The 22,397-nt window shown below is 49.4% G+C and overlaps 1 protein-coding gene across 1 annotated transcript in view; it reads left to right on the plus strand.

Annotated features, from left to right (window-relative positions):
• PPM1G (protein phosphatase, Mg2+/Mn2+ dependent 1G) overlaps positions 1–19,381 on the plus strand; it is a 28,323-nt gene extending 8,942 nt beyond the window's left edge. The window contains exons 3-10 of the mRNA XM_030554951.1: positions 11,353–11,438; positions 12,164–12,296; positions 13,718–14,169; positions 14,554–14,691; positions 15,503–15,737; positions 16,809–16,938; positions 17,326–17,428; positions 18,668–19,381. Of these exons, the coding sequence (XP_030410811.1) occupies positions 11,353–11,438; positions 12,164–12,296; positions 13,718–14,169; positions 14,554–14,691; positions 15,503–15,737; positions 16,809–16,938; positions 17,326–17,428; positions 18,668–18,868 (1,478 nt within the window). The 3' untranslated portion in view covers positions 18,869–19,381. The remainder of the gene's footprint in view (positions 1–11,352; positions 11,439–12,163; positions 12,297–13,717; positions 14,170–14,553; positions 14,692–15,502; positions 15,738–16,808; positions 16,939–17,325; positions 17,429–18,667) is intronic.
• The last annotated feature ends 3,016 nt before the right edge of the window (positions 19,382–22,397 follow it).

Genomic DNA, 22,397 nt, shown 5'->3' on the forward strand with positions numbered 1-22,397 from the left:
GCAGGAAACAGAAGTGGGTAGCTTCTCTGTTCCATTGGTTGAACTGCTCTGTGATACACCAGTAGTTGATGTAGATCCAGTTGTTTGTTATGGATGCTGTCTTCCAGATAACCTACTGAATGGACAGTAACCAATTTATCAAATATTGCTGTGTTAGGATTTAATATTGGTACCCAGATACTAAACAAGATTGTTTTGACTAACATGTGCCTCAGTTAGGATGCAGTGTCACTGACCCAAATTATAACTGGTACTAACAGGCAATTTGTTTACCCAATTTGTAGTTACCATGTAGCTTAATTTCTTTACCAATTTGTTTTTTCCTTGCCTTCATGGTGTTTGCTGCCATTCGTTTGTTGATTTTTACCTGTGGGTTGGTTAAACAGTTTAGCAAGGTTATACACATTGTAGATGTTGTACAGCAATCATACAATACAGCAATAATACAGCAGTACAATGATAGTACAGTAGTACAGCAATAATTCAGTTGTTTTTACACAGTAATCAAGTTAAAATTAAATGACAGTTTTTCTGATCCAGCTCATGGTTTTTATCTGATTGTTAACTTAATTGTCCATATATGGTAGGTAGAGGTGTATTTGACCAGTCTTTTACTTATAAAGCACTTCATTTTTCTTTTCTTGATGCTTGGAGGTTTCCTCACTGTATACAGTTATTATCTGGTGTCTTCAAGGTGTGATATTTTCTAGCATCTTTGGTCTGTGGGATGCAACTTAAACAACTTTTGTTAGTTAACATAGTAAAGTTTTTTTTTGTTTGTTTATTTGTTTTCAGTAACCCAAACTTAATACACAGTTTTAACTTAGTTTGTTTACAATATAATAAGAACAATGTAATAGGGACCAAGCCTTTTATAACATAAGCTATACTTTTGCAATTGTTGTATAGACATTCATTTTCATTTGGGGTGCATTACTAATATTTAACACTAAATGTAATGCTTAACAGCTAAAATAAATGCTCACAATCTTTCATGAGAAGGGGTATTGCTTTCCCTTGCTGAACACTTTGTTTTAGTAACATAACTTCAACAAGCTTTTTAGAGTTAGAGTTAATTTGCTTGTGATACCAATTTTACTCTTGTTAACCGTTTAGAAGCACAAACTTTAACAACCATTGCTCCCCATGAACATAAAACAAAACAAAAGCATATAAAATTAAACCAACTATAACATTAAACCAAAATAAATGTTAAATACAGATACATGCAAATACTTTGAGGATATTTGAGGGTATACTTTCAAAATGCTTTGTTATGTTTGGGAGCCAAAGGTGGAAACCTGTTAAAAACGTGGAAACCTGTTGAAATTGTTTGGTTAGCTTCATGCATAAATTGTTATTTTAAAACATTTTAGTTATAACAGTCTTATAACTCTATTTAACAGTGCAAACAAATGTATAAAAAGCCCAAACAAGAAATTGACATTTTATTAATATTATCTTTACCTTAATGTTGAGATTTTCCCTAACATTTTTTCTTTTTTTAATAACAATTAAAAAAAAAATGAAAAAACAAAACAAAACTGTGATTGATAAAAGAGACTTATTTTTGTTTGCGATTGCATTATTTGTTGAGACAGAAATATATGTACATATATTTGTAACTGAAACCTTTTTGAACTTTGCACAAAAAATTGGTGTTAATAATACTATGATTATACCCCAACCGTGATTTTAAAATAGTGTGGTACCACATTTCATATATTTTTTAAAAGGGTATAAAGTTGACTTTTGTTGCAACAAAAAAAATAACAATAAAAATATTGTTTTTTAAAATAGTCACATGACACACACAACAAAGACACAAGACACACACACAGGACATACAGGACAAACTTACAATTAAAAACAAATGGCGCCAGAATTCTATTCATAACTATACAAAATAACACCACAAAAAATAAAAAGTAAAAAGAGTTAAACATTTGAATAAACAAGTTATTACCTTATTTAAAACTTGTAGCATGAATTTGATAAAAAATATATTAATATTTGCCAAATGTATTGTATTAATTTGGTAACAAGGAATTTTGCATTACTTTATATTTAACATTATTTTAAAACTCTGCTGTATGGAATAAGAAAAGCCCATGTTTCAAATATTAGTTAGTGGTTAGGATTAGAAGCAGAGAGTGCATTTCTGTTGCTTGGCAACCATATCTTCAAGAAAGTTAGGAATAATTCCAGCTGTTGCATTCCTGAAGGGTTAAAATAATTAATTTACTGGATTTAAAGTTTTTACCTTATTTTTTTGTTTGTTTGTTTCTTGTTTTGTTCTGTTTTCAATTGCTTTATCTTTTGGAGGTTTCTGTAAAAACTATAACTTTTAACTTTTAAAACAAAGAGAAAAATTAGAAATGAGGAGAGGCGGGGGAAAAAGGGGGAGGGTGAAGAGCAACCTAGATAGATAGCGAGACCTGAGCCAAGAGAGATTAACTCTATCAAGGCATTTGAAAGTACGGGCAGCAGCAGCAGCAAGTTTAGCAACTGAGAAAACATACAAAGGACAAAACTTAACTGGTATGTAAAAATGTATGAGAAAGAAGGTTCTATTTTCAGATATGAGCGCGGAGTGTGGTTCCATGGGTCAAAGCAATTGGGAACCTGCACAGTTGGGGATTGCGCCCCTGGTTTTTATCCTGGCTCTGAGAGGAGATTGAGGGTAGTTACCTGCTCTTGTAAAACCTGAATTTGTTCCCCCAGTGTCTGTTGCTTTTGTGTGCATGCCAAATGGATGGTGGGGGTGCCCTTTTTTGCTGCAGTTAACTGGTTTTGGGCAGCTCCATGTGTTAATGCATCAATTCTAGCTGTTAACCCGCTTAATTTTAGTTTTTTACTTTGAAATTCTTTTTTATTCACTCCCCTGCGATCGAGTCGCAGCTCCTGTCTCCTAATGTGCTCTGTGAACTGTTCCGTTTTTTCCTTCATTTGATTTACCAATTCAATGAGAGTATTGTTTGCTACTCTTTCCTTCTGTGCACTTACTTGTCCCGTTCTGACAGGCACCAGTTTAGGTTCCGGTTTAAGTTTCACTGGAACCCGGCTTTTATCATAAGGTGATGGTTACAGTGCAGTGGACCCATTTCATGTTTTAATTTTACTAGGACCACCTCTTTCCACTTCTGTCCCCATTCTTCAGGCACAGGGTAGCTACCTGAAGCCTGCAGTTTACCACCAATATTTATAACAGGGGACGGCACATGTATTTTTTGTAGGTTCCTTACAGTTGTTTCCAGTGTTTTACTCTGTTCCTGTACTGGTTGTCTCTGGGCTGCTTGCAACCCTGCTAGGGCGGTGGGAGCATTCCAGGGCTGTGTAGCTTCTTTTGATTCTTTTAACTGTTTCTTTGTTACTGTTACTTTTGCTTTTTTACTTTTATTACTATTTCTTAGAGCCTCAGCTCTACATATGCCAGTCCATGTTTCCCCACTCTCTTTTTTAAATTCATATGGACCCCCCTTACTGGCAATCCAGCGGGTTCAGGAGTTATCAAACTCCGTGGGGATCAAAAGGGAGGGGATAAGGGGGTTCCCTAGCTCGAGGTTTTCTGTCATGTTAGATCGCGATTCCTACAGTGGACAGCTCGCTTACTCACCAGATCAGCGGTCGGGGTCACCAGTGTTGTCAGAGGTGTGTTGTCAGATGCTACCGGTGTGGTGCTCTGCTCTCTCTCTGTTGGTATTACTCGGCTGCGTGCGTGTGTTCCCTCTGTGTGCTGCCCCAGCTCTGCGCAGATAGCTGACACAGCGGACCCGAAGAGAACCCCCAATGACCACAGAGTCTAGTAAGGTACGAAGGCACGTCGGCCAGGTTTATTGCGCTCGGACACAATTGCAGTTCCGTGTAGGTTTCTGAGCCTAACTCAGGGCATACGACGAGAAAGTGCCTCTTGGCAATGGACTCGGCTCAGTCAGTGGCGGGACTTTCCACTGCCCCCTAGGCCGGACAAAGGCATCGCCCCAGGGATACATTTTTATACACAGGTACAAACAAGTTACACATCACTCCTGACGTATTGAGGTGCAGCCCCTCTACGTAGTAAGGTACAACCCCTCTACGTAGTAAAGTGCCGCCTCTCACCTTGTACATGTTGGTTCGATCAAAACAACTCTATCCATCATATTACCCTTTTGCCCCTGTCATTGGGATGGGTCGGCCTGTTCCTTGTTATCTGTGTGGAATGTGCAAGTATGTGAATGTTCTGATCTCTAGTGTTCAGTACCTTTTAGGTACGTATCTTCTTGCAGCATCAGCCCTTTCCTTGCCAGCTTCTGTGAGCAGGGCCTGCCTCTGGCTCACAGCTTCTCTCTGCTTTATGTTAGCAAAGTCTTGACCATTACTTTAGTTCAGGCCTCAGGCCTCATACTGGGCCTTCACTTACTACAGATGCCTTTTTATCTCCCACTGCTTCTTTTACATGGTTGTTAAGCCACGGTGGCTCTTTTTTTGTTCTTTTACTGTGTTTCTTAATTTGGGGTTTACATTGAAGTTGGGCCTCTATTATGGTGTCTTTAAAAAGCGCCCATGCAGCTTGCAGGGATTTCACTTTAGTCACTGTACCTTTTAATTTCTGTTTAACTAACCCCCTCATTTTTGCATGGTTCCACTTTCTGAAGTTAAATACCACAGTGTTGGGCTGTCAAGGTGTTCTTCCCGCCACAGGGATGTTAAAAGTTGTTATATTATGGTCATTATTTCCAAGTGGTCCTGTTATAGTTACCTCTTGGACCAGCTCCTGCACTCCACTCAGGACTAAATCTAGAGTTGCCTCTTCCCTTGTGGGTTCTCGTACCAGCTGTTCCAAGAAGCAGTCATTTAAGGTATTGAGAAATTTTGTCTCTGCATTTCGTCCTGAGGTGACATGTTCCCAGTCAATAGGGGGATAATTTAAATCCCACTATTTTTGAGTTCTTAATTTTGTTAGACTCTCTAATCTCCCTTAGCATTTCATCATCACTATCACTGTCCTGGTCAGGTCATTGATAATAGATCCCTAATGTTATATTCTTATTAGAGCATGTAATTCCTATCCACAGAGATTCTATGGAACATGTGGATTCACTTAAGATTTTGACTTCATTTAATTCTACATTTTCTTTCACATATAGTGCCACTCCTCCCCTCCACCCTGCACTCCCCCCCCGGACCTGTTCTGTCCTTCCTATATATTTTGTACCCCGGAATGACTGTGTCCCATTTATTGCTCTCAGTCCACCAGGTTTCTGTGATGCCTGTTATATCAATATCCTCCTTTATCACAAGGCACTCTAGTTCACCCAGCTTATTATTTTGACTTCTAGCATTTGTGTACAAGCACTTTAAAAACTTGTCACTGTTTATTTGTCTGCCCTTTTCTAATGTGTCGGATTCTTTTTTACGTGAACGTTTCTTCATACACAGAGCAGGTCCTAGAGGAATGGGCACTTCCAGTTCTGCAGTGAGGGGGTGACTTGGGGTTTGCAAGCTGCTCTGGAGGGCTCTGCAGTTGATGGCCTTGATCCTGCTTTAGTTTCTAGACTGTAGCTGAAGGTCCTTGCCTTGATGCTGCTGCCCGTGCCCCACTTCCCATGTCAGACTGAAGCCTGTGTCCATAGAGACCAAGAGCGTTTTTAATGTATAAGGGAGGTGGCACTCAGAGGCTTGCTGTGTGAAAGGGGTCAGCAGTGCAAAATGTGAAGAACCACTGAGCTAGTCCCTTCCCCTCCGCACGCCCAGCTAAGCCAGTACTAGATACATGGGCCACAGTCTCAATGGAACTAAGCTTTCTGTAAATGCCTGGGTAGATGGATTTTGTCCAGAGTCGGTTTCCAATCAAAATGCACGTATTCTGTGGCTGCAGACGCCACCTCTGTGCAGAAACATGGCCTGGCACCTCTACTTGCGGTGTAACCAATACAGTAACATCCACTCGAGCCTGCAGACAATAACATTTATTTATTTGCTCCCCCCTCCGTCGTATCTGAGCCGCTCGCTTCTTGCAACGGCCCTGCCAGGTAAGACAGAGTTGTTATCTTCTGGCTGGTAGGCAGGGAACAGAGACGGATCAAGGACTTTTTGGAAGTGCCTTTGAGTACAGGTGGTGTTTGGGTGCTGGGCACATCTGTCCAAAGTCACGTGCGGTCTGCCTGGCCAAAGTCACCGTGGAGTCCCTGTCGTAAGTGCAAGCCTGCCCTGCTTCTTGCTGCTGCGTCCTAGCAGGGTGATCACTTTGAAACCGAACCCTGGAATTCTCAACCTCCCCATGAATTGTGCCATTGAGTTTCATGTTGTTAGTAGTATTGGCTTGTGTTGCCATAGCAGCTACAAGCCTCCGTCATGGCCAGCACCCCTGTGCTAGGCGCTTTAGACATAGGACAGAAAGATGACTCCTGCCCCAAAGAGCTGACAGCTGAAGTCAGGCCAAGAGGGACCTGGCCAGATGGGGCTGCAAGGGAACAGAGAGACAGCATTAGTGAGCCTGAGGGGCAGGGGTCTCTGCACACCAGCAGCCTAGCGGCTGTCCGTTTTTTGGAAGGTTCATGGCAGCAGAGGTGTTGAATGAGGCGCTTTGTGGGTGTTTGCAGGGAGCTGCTCTCAAGCATGTGGGTGGCAGGGGAGAAGGCTTGAAAATGTACCAAGGGGGCAGTTGAGGCTTGCACCACGAGCCAGTTAGAGGCAGGAGTCAGCCTTTCACTAATGAATGAGAGAGGACAGTTGGTGGGGACAGAGCGTGAAGGGCCTTGAGAGTGAAGACAGCTTATGTTAGGTACAGTAGAGAAGGTGGGGGGGGGGCAGTGGAGGGATGCGGAGAGAGGGGTGATATAGTCAGAGCACTCCAGCTAGGACAGTCATCTTTGCAGCAGCATTCTGAATGGGTCTGAGCGAGACAAGACTGTCTTTGTCAAAGCCAGAGAGAAGGGTGTTTTAGTATTGAGATTGGAGCGCAGATGAGATTTGTCCCAGACTAGTCTGAGGTGATGCTGCTGAGTTGGGGGAAGCAGCAAGAGGAGATGGAGATAGCTGCAGCCCCTTGGATTAAGGGGGGTACAGCCACTAACAGTTATTGATGTTCACAGTTTAGGATGATTTGTGACCTGCAACTCACGTTCACCTGATAAAACATTTGAGTTTGGTTGGCCGAATAAGCCTAGTATGCCTCTCCGTGGTCCCGCCTCCTTGTCTCTCCAGGTCCTACCAGGGTGTTTTAGAGGGACTCTCTCCTCCACTGTTCTCTTAGGTTAGGAACCAGAGATTTATAGAGCATAAAGGCAGGCGAAACCTCTGAGATCATTTCTCTGACCTCTGGTGTAACACATGCCGTAGTAATCCTCATAATGATTCCTATTTGAACTGGAGCAGAGCTTTTAGGAAACTATCTAGTCTTGATTTTAAAATTACCAGAGATGGAGGATAAGTTGTGCCAGTGTTTAGTTACCCTCAGTGGTTTTTTTTTGTTGTTGTTTTTTAAAAAAGTAGTTGCATCTTATTTCTGGTCTGAATTTGTCCAGCTTCAGCTTCCAGACACTGGGACATTACACCTTTGCCTGCTAGATTGAAGACTCCCTCCGATATCAAATAGCTGTTCCCCATGTATGTGCATATAGACTGGGATCAAGTCACCCGTTAACCTTTCCTTTTTTAACAAAGATGTTGTACTAAGTCAAACACCTCACAGTAATCTAAGTCTGCTACATCAACACTATGACCTTTATCAGCCAAATGTGTCATTTCATCAAAAATAGAGAGCATGTTAGTTTAACAGGATCTATTTTCCATAAACCCATGTTGATTTGCATTAATTATATTATGTAAGAACTGCCGTGCAGTGTCAGACCATGGTCCCTCTAGCACAGTAGCCTGTCTGACAGTTGCAAAGAATCCTGTGGCACCTTATAGACTAACAGACGTTTTGGAGCATGAGCTTTCGTGGGTGAATACCCACTTCCTCAGATGCATGTCTCATGCATCTGAGGAAGTGGGTATTCACCCACGAAAGCTCATGCTCCAAAACGTCTGTTAGTCTATAAGGTGCCACAGGATTCTTTGCTGCTTTTACAGATCCAGACTAACACGGCTACCCTCTGATACTTGTCTGACAGTTGTGGAGCTTCATGGGGAGTGCACATAACAAGGTAGTTAGTGATCCATCCTGTCTTCCCCTGTCGGCTTCTGGCAGTCAGAACTTTAGGGTTGCCCCAAGGGTTGGGTTGTGTCCCTGACCATCTTGGCTAATAGCCATTGATGGACCTGTCCTCTATGAACCTCGCTATTGATTTTTTTTGAGCCCAGTTCTATTTGGCCGTCACAACATCCCTGGCAATGAGTTCCACAGGTGAATTGTGCACTGTGTGAAAAGGTACTTCCTCTTGTTTTGTATTCATCTTGCTACCTGTTAATTTTATTGGGTGACTCCTGGTTTTTATATTGTGGAAAAGGGTAAATAACACTTCATTATTCACTCTCTCCACACCAGGCATGATTTTCTAGATCTCTTGCATATCCCCGCTTAGTCGTCTCTTTTTCAAGCTGAACAGCCCTAATCTTTTTAGTCTCTCCTCATATAGAAGCCCTTTCATATACGTAATTATCTTTGTTCCCCTTTTCTGAATCTTTTCTAGTTCCGTTATATCCTTTCTGAGATGGGGTAACCAGAACTGGACACAGTATTCAAGGTGTGGTTTGCCATGTACGTACTTAGGGGCATTATGATAATTTCAGTCTTAGTTTCTATCACTTTCCTAATGGTTCCTACCATTCTGTTAACCTTTTTGACCACTGATGCGCAGTGAGCTGAAGTTTTCAGAGAACTATTCAATGTGACTCCAAGATCTTTCTTGAGTGATAACAGCTAATTTTGAACCCATCAGGCGTTACTGTGCACTTATCAATGTTGAATTTCATCTGCTCAAATTTTCCTGCTCAATCACCCAGTTTTGAGAGATTCCCCCTGGAACTTTTTGTAGGCAGCTTTGAACTTAACTATCTCGAGTAACTCTGTATCATCTGCAAACTTTTCCTCTTCACAGTTCACTCTTTCTTCCAGATCAGCAATTAATTTGTTAAACAGCACAGGTCTTTGTACAGATCCTTGGGGGATCCCGGTATTTATCTCTGTGCATTGTGACAACTGACCATTTATTCCTACCCTTTGTTTCCTGTCTTTTAACAAGTTACTGATCCATGAGAGAACCTTCCCTCTAATCCCATGACAGTTTAGGCTCTGTTTACACTACAGCTTAAGTCAACATAAGTTATGTTGCTCATGGATGTGAATTAGCCACCCTTCTAAGCGCCATAACTTATGCCAGTGTGGACAGTGCTGTGTCGGCGGGAGAGCTTCTTGCAGGGGCTGGAGAAGTTAAGCCGACAGGAGAGCCCTCCGGAGTGGTGTAGCTGCATCAGTGCTCTCTTGTGTAGCCATAGCATAAGTTTCCTTAAAAGTGTTTGTTGAGGGACCTTGTCAAAGTCTTTCTGAAAGTCCAGGTACACTCTAACTACTGGATCACTCTTGGCCACATGCTTGTTGACCCCCTCAAAGAATTCTAATAGATTGATGAAGCATGATTTCCCTTTAGAAAAGCTGTGTTGATTCTTCCCCAATAAACTGTGTTTAACTCGGTATTTGATAATTCTGTTCTTTACTATGATTTCTGCTAGTTTGCGGAGTCCTGAAGTTAGGCTCACTGGCCTGTAACCACTGGCCGGGATCGCCTCTGGAGCCCATTTTAAAAATCAGCATTACATTCTAGTCATTTGGTGCGCTGTCCTTTAATGCTTTATAAATTGAGTCCTGTATCAGCTGTTCTGTTGTTCTGGCCAGGACTGATGTCTGTCTGATAGGCCTGTGGTTACCTGGGACATCCTGTTCACCCATTTAAAGTCGCCACCCCAAGATGGTCACTGTCTGTGTCACTGTTGTTGATCCCTTTCCCCCACGCTATCTTCTAGCTCAATGGTTACAGTACTCACCAGGGATGTGGGAGGGCCAGGCTCCAATCTCCACTCTGGAACAGACTGGAAACGGGGGTGCCGATTCTCTCTGCCGCTCAGGGTGAATATGGTCTGACTGGACGGGTCTGTATCATCCGACCTCTGATGCATCGCCTTTAGCCAAAGCGGTTTTCACAGGGTTTCCATTCCTTGCCGGTTGCCCAGTTCTCCCCTCCTCCAGACGGGTTTGAAAGAGCTTTGTGTTTGCCATTGATTCCTTACTTCCCCTAACAGCGCCATCACCTTGGGGGGACCCTGCCGTCACCCTTTGTCTGCATTCTCGCTGCCCTTCTGCTTTCCCTGCATTCTTGGCATGTTCTTGTCTGGCTGCTTACCCCTTCTCCATTCCCAGGGTAGTTCCTTCTCCCACTCAGATTTCTGGCCCTTCCCTTCCAGACCAGAGGGGCTGCTCCTCACCTCTCCCATCAGAGCTTTTCACTGGACTGCTTCCCTGCCCCGCTCTGCGTTCTGCCAAGTCCCACTGGATGAGCTGACTCCAGGAGTTAGTGGTCACTGCTGCCATGTCAGTGCCGTCTTCTCTTGGGGGGGCCCACCTGTCATCTGAACCATGGCCCTGTGGTCTGCTTGGCGGCACTGGTTACCCAGGCACCCCCAAGGAGGAGTCGTGGTGTCAAGTAGCTGACAGCTGGTTCAGGAGTGAAATAATCTGTATGCTTATGTGCAGGCCGTGGGTCTGTTACATGCAACTCAGAGAATTTCTCCTCCTTCCATGTCTGGCCCTGTGGCTTGCTTCTCCTATCGTCGCCTCCTGCATTTCTTTCCTTCCTCTCCCAGTAGGACTCCGCTCTGCCCATTAGGACCACAGTCTCCCTCGTTAATTGGAGCATCTCCTTCCTCTTGCGCTGGGGCAGGCGCTCCTGTATGTGAACACTCACTGGCTGCCCCCTGCATGCTGGAAACATGGCACCTCCCAGATTATCTGCATTGAGCAGAAGCCCCCTTTCCCCAGCTGCAATATCAAAGCTCGGCTCTCCAGGTGGGACTGGCCTGAGAACAGTGGAGGCCCCTTGGAACCTGGCCAGCCCCCAATGAAGGGTGAAAAGCCTTGGAGATTTGCTGGGGTCCCAAGGCTTGTCATACTGATGGTGTCTCCAGTGGCAGCAGCCAGTCCTACCACCTCGGCGGTGCAGCTCCTTGGAAAGCGGAGGCCCCTGCGCCAAGCCCTGAGATATCCCACTAGCGACCTCCCCTCTGCAGTTGGTTGCTGTCTCCTCCTCCTGCACTGACCTCCATCCTGGCTGGAGGCCCCAGATTTCCCTCAGGCTGTCACAGCTCAGCTCGCTCTGTGCGCAGGGCCAATGGGAGGAGCAGGATTTTCAAGCAGCCTCTGCTCTCTTTCAGGGGAAGAGGTTGCCCTGTATTGTGCCAAGTATCTCCCAGAGATAATCAAGGACCAGAAGGCGTACAAGGAAGGCAAACTACAGAAGGTAAGAGCCTGGCACCACAGTGGATAAGTGTAGGCATCAAGGCAAGAGAACAGGCTTCTCTGGGCATCTAGTCCCCACCCAGATCCCGCTGTCATCTGGGATTGCCCAGCCCCTCCCTCGGAGGCTGTCCCAAGGACTGGTTATTCTCCCAGGGAAGCTTTCTTCCTTTCTCCACCTTGGGTCTTCTGCTCACTAGCTGTTGGCCTTGTTGTTCAACTGTTCCGCCTCCCTTCTTTAGCTCCCTTGAAGTTACTGAGAGCCGTGCTCATTTCTGGCTCATGCCTTGTGTTCGCTGCAGAGAGTCCCCCTCTCTGCTCTCCATATCCCCACAGAGCTGCCCTGGTTTTCAGTCTCCTCCTGGATCAATGCAGGAATCGGACTGATGGGCAGCAGTGTAAGTGAGAGAAATGCAGCTCCTTGAGACTCACAGCGATGGCAGAGTGGAGCTTTCGGAGAAGAGGCATTAGGCGGCATGTCCTGAGCACAGGCCAGTCTGGCAAAGCCAGTGACCTATAGAAATGAGGGGTTGTTCTCATGCTGACCCTCCCCAGTGCCATCCCATCTGCCCCATGCGCTCTCTGGCAAACCTGGCCAGTCACCTCAGTGATTCTCCTGAAGGGGCTGGGGACGTGATGGGATCCCAGTGCTGCTGAGAGAGGGCAGGGCGGGTGGGCAGGCGCTCCCCTGAACAGCATGCAGCCCCTGTGGTGTCTGTCTGTCTGTAGGCTCTGGAGGATGCCTTCCTGGCCATCGATGCCAAGCTGACCACAGAGGAGGTGATTAAGGAGCTCGCTCAGATCGCTGGGCGGCCCCAGGATGACGACGAGGGGAAAGAGAAAGTGGCTGATGAAGATGATGGTAAGTGAAGCATGTGCCCAGCCAGTATCTGAGGCTGAGCACTGAGGTGCTGGCCACCAGCCGTGGGGGGAGGGTGGGAAGGGCAGTGACTGCTGGGGAAGGGTTTGTTCTTTAAAGGAGCCAGTTAAACAGAGTGCAGCTGGAGCTAACTTAGCGCTCTCCTCGAGGCGCCTCCCGGGCGGGCATGGCGGAGTCGGAGCTGTTTTTCAAGCTTGCTCGTTTAACTGACACACGCCTTCCGTGGGCCCCTCCCTTGGGCATATCTGCAGCAGGTGCTCTGCTCCAGCCAAGGGTTCGAGCTTTCTGGGCCATGGCAATACGGGTCTGAGATGAGATGTGGTGTCAGTGAAATGGGCAGCAGTGTCCCAAGCTTGCAGCTCCAGGGTGGGGGGGTCATGGATGGACAAGTGGTGGGACGGAGGTGAACTCAAGACCCCCCAGGTGACTGGCCCAAGACTCTGCCTTTTTCATTCAAAGAAGCAGATGTGCTTTCCCATGTGTGCATGTCTGTCAGGACAAGGAGCAAAGCCCCAGCCAGGAAACGAGAATTACTCGCTTCCAGCCTTCGAGTGAATGTAAAGGGGCACCCACACTGGATCCCGGCATTTTTCTGCAAGTGCCGAGGAACCTGGGTTCCTTCACCTGTGGGGGAAGCCCTTTAGTTTGCTCTCTGCATCTGGCAGCACTCTGGGTAGAGTTGTTTCACTTCCCATCTTTGAGCTGACTAATAAAGTAAAAACTAGCAAAACGGCAGCTTCAGGGAAGCAGCAAGATTCCCCCTTGAACTGCTGGCCCCAATTTGGTGTTTGGGAAGGGTGTGTCTTAGCGTCTCACGTTTCCCCATGGCCCCAGCGCCTGGTTCTCAGGTGGGTGAGCGACCTGTGCCAGAGCCCTGCGGAGCGACTTGGCCCTCGAAGCTTAGCCTTTCCCGTTTGTGGTGTCTGACCTGTGCAAGGAAACAGACCAGCCAGTGTCCCAGCACTCGGCATCACCACAGACCTTCAAACAAAACCCAAACGCTTGGCCAGCGTCAGCTCTTCTCACTTGCAAGCTCACCCCCAGCACCTCGAGCTGAGCTTCCGTTGGCGAATTCCTCCTTGGTGGCCACTGTGTCCATGACGTTGGCCAGTGAGCATCACCTGGCTTAGCAGCTGGGAGCTGGCTGCTGTGTGTCCATACAGCCCAGTGTGTGCGCTGTGCCTATCAGCTGTGTGAGTGTGATGGTCACCCTCCCCACTGCTTGGTCTGGGAGCGGGTGGGGGCAGCTGTCTCCCGTGTGTGTGCGTGGAATGCCCGGCCTAGTGCGGGCACTGCTGCAACCTCAGGCATCTCTTGGCTAGTGCAGCTTGGAGCCAAACCTGTGCTGCTGCTGCCACCCCACAGGCGGCATTTCCTGCTCTGACTTCCCCTTTCTCTTGCAGTTGACAACGAGGAAGCGGCTCTTCTGCATGAAGAAGCCACAATGACCATAGAGGAGCTGCTGACTCGCTATGGACAGAACTGCATCAAGAACCTCAGAAACAAGCCACTCCCTCCGGCTGAGGAGATGGGCCAGGAGCATGGCGGGGAGGCGAGCGTGAATGGAGAAAGCAGCCTGGGAGAGCTGGCTGAGCACAGAGAGAGGAAGAACGGGAAGCCAGATGACAAGGCCACGGGCATTTCCTCCACCTCCCACGGAGCTGATGCTGGGAACAACAGCTGTGCTGCAAAGCAGGCCGAAGTGGGGAGGGGCAAAGAGACGGTCACTTCCTCCACGGGGGAGGCAGGGCCCTCCTGCTCCTCCACTGGAAAGCCCCAGGGCACGACCAAGTCCAAATTTTTTGAAGACAGTGAGGATGAGTCAGATGAGGGAGAAGAGGAGGAGGACAGTGAGGTAGGCGCCAGAGCTCAGAGGCAGCTGCCCTTCCTGGGGGTGGGGAATGACTCTTTCTCTCTCTCTCCACATTCTTTAAGGGTTGTAAGAGCATCGGGCTGCCCCAGGCCTGCCGTCAAGATGGGATTTGCAGGCTGATGCCTGTGTCTGCCCCACCTCGCAGCGGGCCTGTGGAAGGAGGGTGCTGCAGACGCTGTGGTCTGGCCAGTGCATGAGCTGGGAGCTGCTACCTGCTGCCCAGCTCATACACACCAGAGAATGAGAGACGACCTGCTGGGTCATTGGCTCCCTCTTGCTGAGCTCATCTTGTGCATCCTCCTGGAGGGGCTTGTGTGCTTGGAGCCGGGCACTCCTGCTCTCTCATGGCGTCTCTCGTGTCTGTAGGAGTGCAGTGAGGATGAAGATGGCTACAGCAGTGAGGAGGCAGAGGATGAAGAGGATGAAGATGACACAGAAGAGGCTGAGGAGGATGAGGACGAAGAGGAAGAGATGATGTTACCAGGCATGGAGGGGAAAGAGGAGGTGCACATCCCATTTCTGCCTTCTCTTTGTTAGTCCTGTGCTGGGGAGCACCCGCGAATCACTTGGGAGCCAGAGAATGCCCCTTGGCCATGGAGGCTCTGTGCAGCCCAGGGATTTTCTACACAGCTTTCCTGCGGCGGAGCATGTAGCCTGAAGCAGGTGTCTTCCCACCTGGAGGCGGTGGAGGGTTTGGAATGGGGCCTGAGCTGTGGGGCAGCAGGGGAGATGCTGCAAAGGGGGACTCCGCTGCTAGCTTATCTGATCAGACGTACTGCAGAACAGCACGGCAATTCCTCAGGATCAGCCGGCCCGGCTGTGTGTCTCACCTGCACACAACAAATGCTAGTAATTAGCAGCTCTCCAGCCAGCCAGCAGGCTGAGGACGGCATTCACAGCTGGGCGGGAGCTGCAGCTAGGTGCAGTGAGATGGAGACTGCAGAAGCCTCCATCCTTGCCTCTGCAATGCAGTGCAGCCCCTGCTTGGGGCTGGCTGAGGCTGGAGTTGCTGCAGGAGAGGACAGCTGCAGGCCATGCTATTGAGCTCACTGGTGGTCCTAGGACGATGTGTTAAATCTGAGGTGGCCCACTCCTGGGAAAACTTAGCCATGCTCTGTTCCTTTCACACCCCTTCCCTCGCCTCCTGCGGTGGCCCCCTCTTTGGGCCCTGCACCTTGAAAGGCGAGGTCTGGTACAGCCGATGTCCTGTAAGAGCTCCTGGGCTGGTTTGTACCATCTCTCCCTGAATAGCTACTTTAGGGCTAGGAGCATTATGTATCTGAGAAGAAGTCTCACCAAACCCCTTGCCTCTCAGCCTGGCTCTGACAGCGGGACGACGGCCGTGGTAGCCCTTATCCGGGGGAAACAGCTGATCGTAGCCAATGCTGGAGACTCTCGCTGCGTGGTGTCGGAGGGTGGCAAAGCTGTGGACATGTCCTATGACCACAAACCGGAGGATGAGCTGGAGCTGGCGAGGATAAAGAACGCCGGGGGCAAGGTCACCATGGATGGGAGAGTGAACGGGGGTCTCAACCTCTCCAGGGCAATCGGTGAGTGAATCCAGGAGGCCGGCCAGGGCACCCTGCAGCTGAGGGGATGGCACGTGCACGCAGACCGCCTGCTTCATGGTGGATTTGTGAGTGATGGATGATTTAGATGGGGCCCAAGGCATGGTAGGCGTGAGCCAGGAGTGGTGAGAAAAGCAAACAATCCTGGGATGTATAAGGCATGGGGTGGTGTATTCCCTAATTAGTGGTGTGGGCTCATCTGAACACCATGTGGGGTTCTCCTCATCCTCCTAAACAGGGTGTTGCACAGCTACAGGGGTTAGAGAAGGGCAGCAAGAACGGTCAAGGACTTGGGGAAATCTCTTCTGTGCAGAGGGGTTTGTCCTCGTGCAAAGGAGATGGATGAGGAGGGACGTGATTAAAGTTTCTAAAGCAATGCATGGTTGAGAGAAAGGAAGATCAGCAGTGTCTGTTTAAATGATGGGGACCCTGAAAAGGCACAAGGAGCCTGTGGAACTCCGTCACATGACATAGCTGAGGCTAAGAGCCTAGCGGGATTCAGCAAGAAGGTAGATGTTTCTCTAGGAATGGGGAATATCCGGAATTATCAGAGGAAATACTAACCCTCAAACCAGAGTTCTGAACTGGCCATGAACCCTCTTGCCCCAGAGCATGAGCCTCTAACTACTGGGGCTGGGGGAACCTTCCCCTGGGGCAGGCCGCCTGGTCACTGCACCTTCCCCTGAAGCAGCTGGCGCTGGCCCCTGTCAGAGATAGGACACTGGACTAAATGGACCCTGGTCTGGTCCGCATGAGCAGTGTCTGTTTGTGCTCCTAAAAGCACAGGCGGTGGAGAGATGTGTGGCTGGGCTGGCGACACACTGTTTTGGGGTTCTCGCTCTTCTTCAGCATTGTAGCAGTTAAGTGCCAGGCTCTGCTGAGCTGGTCTCATGCTCCAGCTCAAACACTGACCTCAGTCTGCGACAGGTGGGGGGTTGTCCCCTCCTGCCTGTGGGAGTGCTGGCCTGGGCTCTCAGGCAGCCCCTCCCCAGCAGTCAGGGCTGCGTAGCTGGAGGAGACTGTGCTGGCACTGACCTTCCCCTCTCTTGCCAGGCGACCACTTCTACAAACGGAACAAGAACCTGCCCCCGGAAGAGCAGATGATCTCGGCCTTACCCGACATCAAGGTGCTGACAATAAACGAGGAACACGACTTCATGGTTATCGCATGCGACGGAATCTGGTGAGCACCAGAGGATCAGAAGCCCCTATGGGATGGATCCTGCCCCAGCCTTTGCATGGGGCAGCAGGCCAGGTGCATATCCCCGTGACACCTCAGTAAGGGTTAGGGGCCTCTGGGATAGCTCATCAAAGAGCCCAAGGCAGGCTGTCCCCAGTGGGGTGCCATTCCCTGGGCAGAGGATGGCACAGTGCGCTCCACAATGCCCATGGCCCCTGAATGAGGGGATCTCCTTTAACATCTGTCTTGGTGCGCACCCTGCCCCTCCCATTCAGCGAGCCAGTGCTCTCCGCCATAGCACAGCAGAACCAGACCTCCCTGCCGTCAGCTGCAGGGCACTCTTCCCTTGGCCTGCCAGCCACTCTGACCCGTCACCCGCTCTGCTGGCAGGAATGTGATGAGCAGCCAGGAAGTGGTGGATTTCATCCAGGCCAAGATCAGCCAGAAGGATGAGAACGGGGACCTGAGGCCTCTCTCCTCCATAGTAGAAGAGGTAAGCAGCCTGATTCCAGCTGCCCTTTCCTGGATGGGCTTCCTCAGCTCGCCGGGCATTTGCACGCTCGCTGGGCAGTGACTCCCTGCGGGGAGAGTTACTCGGGTCCACTCATTGCTGGATGGTGACGAAATCCACACGGACCCAACAACTTTATCTGCCTCCTAGTTTCAGAGGGGTAGCCGTGTTAGTCTGTATCAGCCAAAACTACGAGAAGTCCTGCTGGCACTTTAGAGCCTAACGAATTTATTTGGCCATAAGCTTTTGTGGGCTATAACGCACTTCATCAAATACATGGAGTGGAAAATACAGTAAGCAGTATATATATATACAGCACATGAAAAGATGGGAGTTGCCTTAGCAAGTAGGGGGTCACTGCTCACGAGGCCAATTCAATCAGGGTGGATGTGGCCCATTCCCAACAGTTGACAAGAAAGTGTATCAACAGAGGGGGAAAAAAAAATTTTGTAGTGACCCAGCCACTTTAATCAGGCCTAATTTGATGGTGTCCAGTTTGTAAATTAATTCCAGTTCTGCAGTTTCTCATTGAAGTCTGTGTTTGAAGTTTTTTTGTTGAAGAATGGCCACTTTTAAGTCTGTTGTTGAATGTCCAGGGAGATCTTTTGAGAATGGGCCACATCCACCCTGACTGAATTGGCCTCGTTAGCACTGACCCCCCACTTGGTAAGGCAACTCCCATCTTTTCATGTGCTGTATATATATACTGCTTACTGTATTTTTCACTGCACACAGCTGATGAAGTGGGTTCTAGCCCACGAAAGCTTATGCCCAAACAAATTTGTTAGTCTCTAAGGGGCCACAAAAACTTCTCATTGTTTTTGCCTTCCTAGTGTTGTTCTGAACATCCACAGGTGGCAGTGCTGAGCAGCATAAGGCCCTGCTAGCAGAGGTGGTCAGCACATCGGGATATTTGAGGGGTGCCCCTCAACACATACTAATAATGAACAGGGGGCCCCTTGGAGGTGTTCCGGGTGCTAAGCAATTGCCTGGTCTGCTCATGCCTATCGCTGGCTCTGCCTGACGGCCTCCCAAGGCACTGAGCACTGCCTTAAGCTGTCCCTTTCCCTCGTCTGGGAGGAGCTGGAGCCTGGGCCTGGGCCCGGAGCCGGGAGTCAGCCAGTGAGTGAGCGGCTCCCTTGGACTCCTCGGCTGCGTGTGAGGTTGGCGTCCTACTGGCTGCTCCCCGTGTGCTGTTAACTTTGTCCTGTTCCCTCTCAGCTGCTGGATCAGTGCTTGGCTCCCGACACCTCAGGGGACGGCACCGGCTGCGATAACATGACCTGCATCATTATCTGCTTCAACCCACGCTCCATGCAAGCCCACACCGACAGTGGAAAACGGAAACTGACAGCGGCAGAGGCCCAGGCAGCGAGGGAGGAGAACGGCAGTGACAGCAGCAAGAAGGCCAAGCGGGACTAGCAGGCCCAGCACAGAGACTTGTCATGCACTCCCCAGACTCGTTTCTTAAACAAGCTGAACTCGAGACTCCAAAGTCTCATCCTTTTTTTTTTTTAGCCTTAGCAGAGGCCTCGTTTGTCTGTGTCCTGGACAAGGGTGGGGTGGGTTATCAGGGCATGTCGTTCATTTGTAACCATTCCAAAGAGTGAACCAACAGCAGAGCTGCTGAGCGGGGCTGGCTTCAGCTCCGCGGACACAGGAGCCCCGGCGGAGGTGAGCAGCACGTTAGTGGTTAGAGTATGGATGTCCCAACATTGTCTCCATGTAGGTGTCGCCATTTTTGTGCCTGTGACTATTCTGTTTGGAGGGGAAGAACTTTTTCACTTGTTGAGGTTTTTTAATCTGTGCCCCCTTTATTTAAGGCCCGTTCTGTTTTTATTTGTGGAACAATCTGGATCGGGTGCCGCCGTTGCACCTCGCTCTGTTGTACACTTTCAATCAATACTTTTTCAAACTAAAAGCCCAGAAAACTTAGCCGCACCTTTGTCCTTGGCTCTTTTGCAGGAGGTGGGGCAGGAAGCAGGGAGAACTGAGTCCGTCTGTTTAATCTTTTAACCCTTTACAGGTTACGAGACCATAGGAGAATGTGAGGAGCTGATTGCGTAGTGGGTTCCCCAACCCACTGCTGCCTTTCCTGTTGCACCTGGCTCCTGGTCTGCAGGCTCCAGTCTCGGGCTCCCTCCCACGACACCACAGAGAGCTGGCACTGCTGCGGCGGGATGGCTTGGGGATGTGTAGAAATGGGCAGTAGGGACAAACCTCCTGAGCTCATTTGTCTTTACTGAGTCCCTGATTTGACCCCTGGGTCCAAGAGGCAAGACTGACACCCAAACACCTCAGGCCCTACCCAGCTCTCCTCTTCCCTTCAGGGTAACGGCCGCACAATGTGCTGGGCGGGTGCCAGCACTGCACCTGTCTCTGGCAGCTTGTGTGCTTTGCGCTGAGGGATGCCAGAGAAGCAAAGCGCCTGGGTTGGAAACTCAGTTGCTCCTTGTTCCCTCTCTGTGCCCTTCCTCCCCCCTGGGCCTTCTGCGTGGATCAGGATTGGGGGCAGAGCGAGGAGAAGGACTGATGTCTGAGTTTCCTACAGGCCGTTGCTGAAAGAAGGGCTGTGGAGATGTTGGATCATCCAGTCCAGTTCCCTGCTGTCCCTCCCCAGGGCTCTTGGTCCATGGAGACGTTCACTGCTCAGGAGGAGCCGGCATTGCCCTCGAGCCCAGCATAGCTGTGCTCCCTCCAGCCACCACTGATCCATGCTGCCCAGATCATCAGTCCTGCTCAATCCCGCCCCCCAGCCCGTGAACGGCCTTTGTGCATCCCAGCTCCCTCCAGCACCTCATTACCCTTCTGCCTGTGAAGGGACCAGAACAGAACTTGCTCCAGGCCGGGCAGAGTATACACGTTCCCTGGCTGCCCCTGGACAGGAGGTCTCTGAACTTGCAGCTAAAAATTCCACTGGCCTTTTTGCAGCTGTCTCATAGATACACAGATCATTGAGGCCAGAGGAGACCATTACGATTGTCTAATCTGACCTCTTGCATTCCTCAGGCCTGAGCATCTCACCCAGTGATTCCTGCCGCAAGCCCAGAACTTCTGGGGGAGCTGAGCAGATCTCTTTGAAAGAGATGTTCCATCTTGCAGCTCCAAGAGATGGAGACTCCACCGATTCCTCGTGTAGTGCTGTGGTCCAGCACCCTCACTGGTAAAAGTAATTGGAGCCTGATTTCCAATTTTAATTTGTCTGGCTTCAGCGTCCAGCCACTGGTTCTTGTTCTGCCTTTCTCTGCTTGATTGAAGAGCCCTTTAGTACCAGTATTTTCTCCTTGGACACCGTAATCAAGTCTCCTCTCAATCTTCCTTTTGATAAGCTAACCAGGTTGAGCTCTTCCAGTCTTACTGCAAGGCATTTTCTCCAGCCCTTGGATAATTTGTCTCTCTTCTCTGCACCCTCTGATTTTTCAATCTCCTTTTTAAAATGTGGACCCCAGAACTGATGCAGTATTCTAGTAATGGCCTCACCAATGCCACATACAATGGAAACATCACCTTCCTCCTCAAAGTCACTACTTCCCTGTGCGTACATCCAAGGATTGGATTAGGTCTTTTCCCCCGGTGCATCACACTGGGAGCTTATGTTGAATTGCTTGCCCACTGTGACCCCATAATCCTTTTCAGATCCCTGTTTTCCAGGATCCAGTCCCTGTTCTGTACATCTGGCCTGCATTTCTTGTCCCTAGATGTATGACCTTGCATTGTGTTGTATTAAAATGCATTTTGTTGGAATGGGCTCAGTTTACCAAATGATCCAGTCACTCTGCGACTGCCCTGCCTCATCGTCCTTCACCACTCTGCCAAGCTTTGTGTCGCTTCAGTGGTTTCCATAGTTCCTTCCAGATCACGGATGGAAATGTTAAACAGCATCAGAACTAGTACGGATCCCTGTGGAACTCCACTAGGAAAAGACGGTTACTTACCTTTGTAACTGTTGTTCTTCGAGATGTTGCTCATATCCATTCCAGTTAGGTGTGTACGCGCCGCGTGCACGTTCGTCGGAGAAACTTTTACCCTAGCAACCCAGACGGGTCGGCTGGGCGCCCCCTGGAGTGGCGCAGCTATGGCGCCGGATATATACCCCAGCCGACCCGGCCACCCTTCAGTTCCTTCTTGCCGGCTACTCCGACAGTGGGGAAGGAGGGTGGGTTTGGAATGGATATGAGCAACACATCTCGAAGAACAACAGTTACAAAGGTAAGTAACCGTCTTTTCTTCTTCGAGTGATTGCTCATATCCATTCCAGTTAGGTGATTCCCAAGCCTTACCTAGGCGGTGGGGTCGGAGCGAGATGTGGCGGTATTTAAAACTGCTGCGCCGAAGGCCGCATCCTCTCCTGATTGTCTGACCAGCGCATAGTGTGCGGTGAATGTGTGGACCGACCAGGTCGCTGCACGGCATATCTCCTGCATAGGCACGTGCGCAAGGAAGGCCGCCGACGTCGCCTGAGCCCTCGTGGAATGTGCCGTGAGGTGGCCAGAGGGGACACGAGCTAAGTCGTAGCATGCGCGAATGCATGCAGTTACCCAGGAGGAAATCCTCTGAGAGGATATAGGCTGCCCTCTCATTCGTTCCGCGATCGCCACAAACAGCTGAGGGGACTTCCGAAATGGCTTTGTTCTCGATGTAGAAAGCCAGCGCTCTACGTACATCTAAGGAGTGTAGCTGTTGCTCCCGCTGAGAAACGTGTGGTCTCGGGAAGAAGACGGGGAGGAAGATGTCCTGGTTGGTGTGGAAGGTGGAAACCACCTTAGGGAGGAACGCTGGGTGGGGCCGCAGGTGTACCTTGTCTTTATGGAAAACGGTGTAGGGCGGGTCCACTGTGAGAGCTCTCAGCTCGGAGACCCGCCTGGCCGATGTAATGGCCACCAGGAATCCCGTCTTCCATGACAGGTACGTGAGCGAGCAAGTTGCCAGTGGCTCAAATGGTGGGAGCGTG

This window comes from Gopherus evgoodei, chromosome 3 (assembly GCF_007399415.2).
Source record: "Gopherus evgoodei ecotype Sinaloan lineage chromosome 3, rGopEvg1_v1.p, whole genome shotgun sequence".
Taxonomy (NCBI): domain Eukaryota; kingdom Metazoa; phylum Chordata; order Testudines; family Testudinidae; genus Gopherus; species Gopherus evgoodei.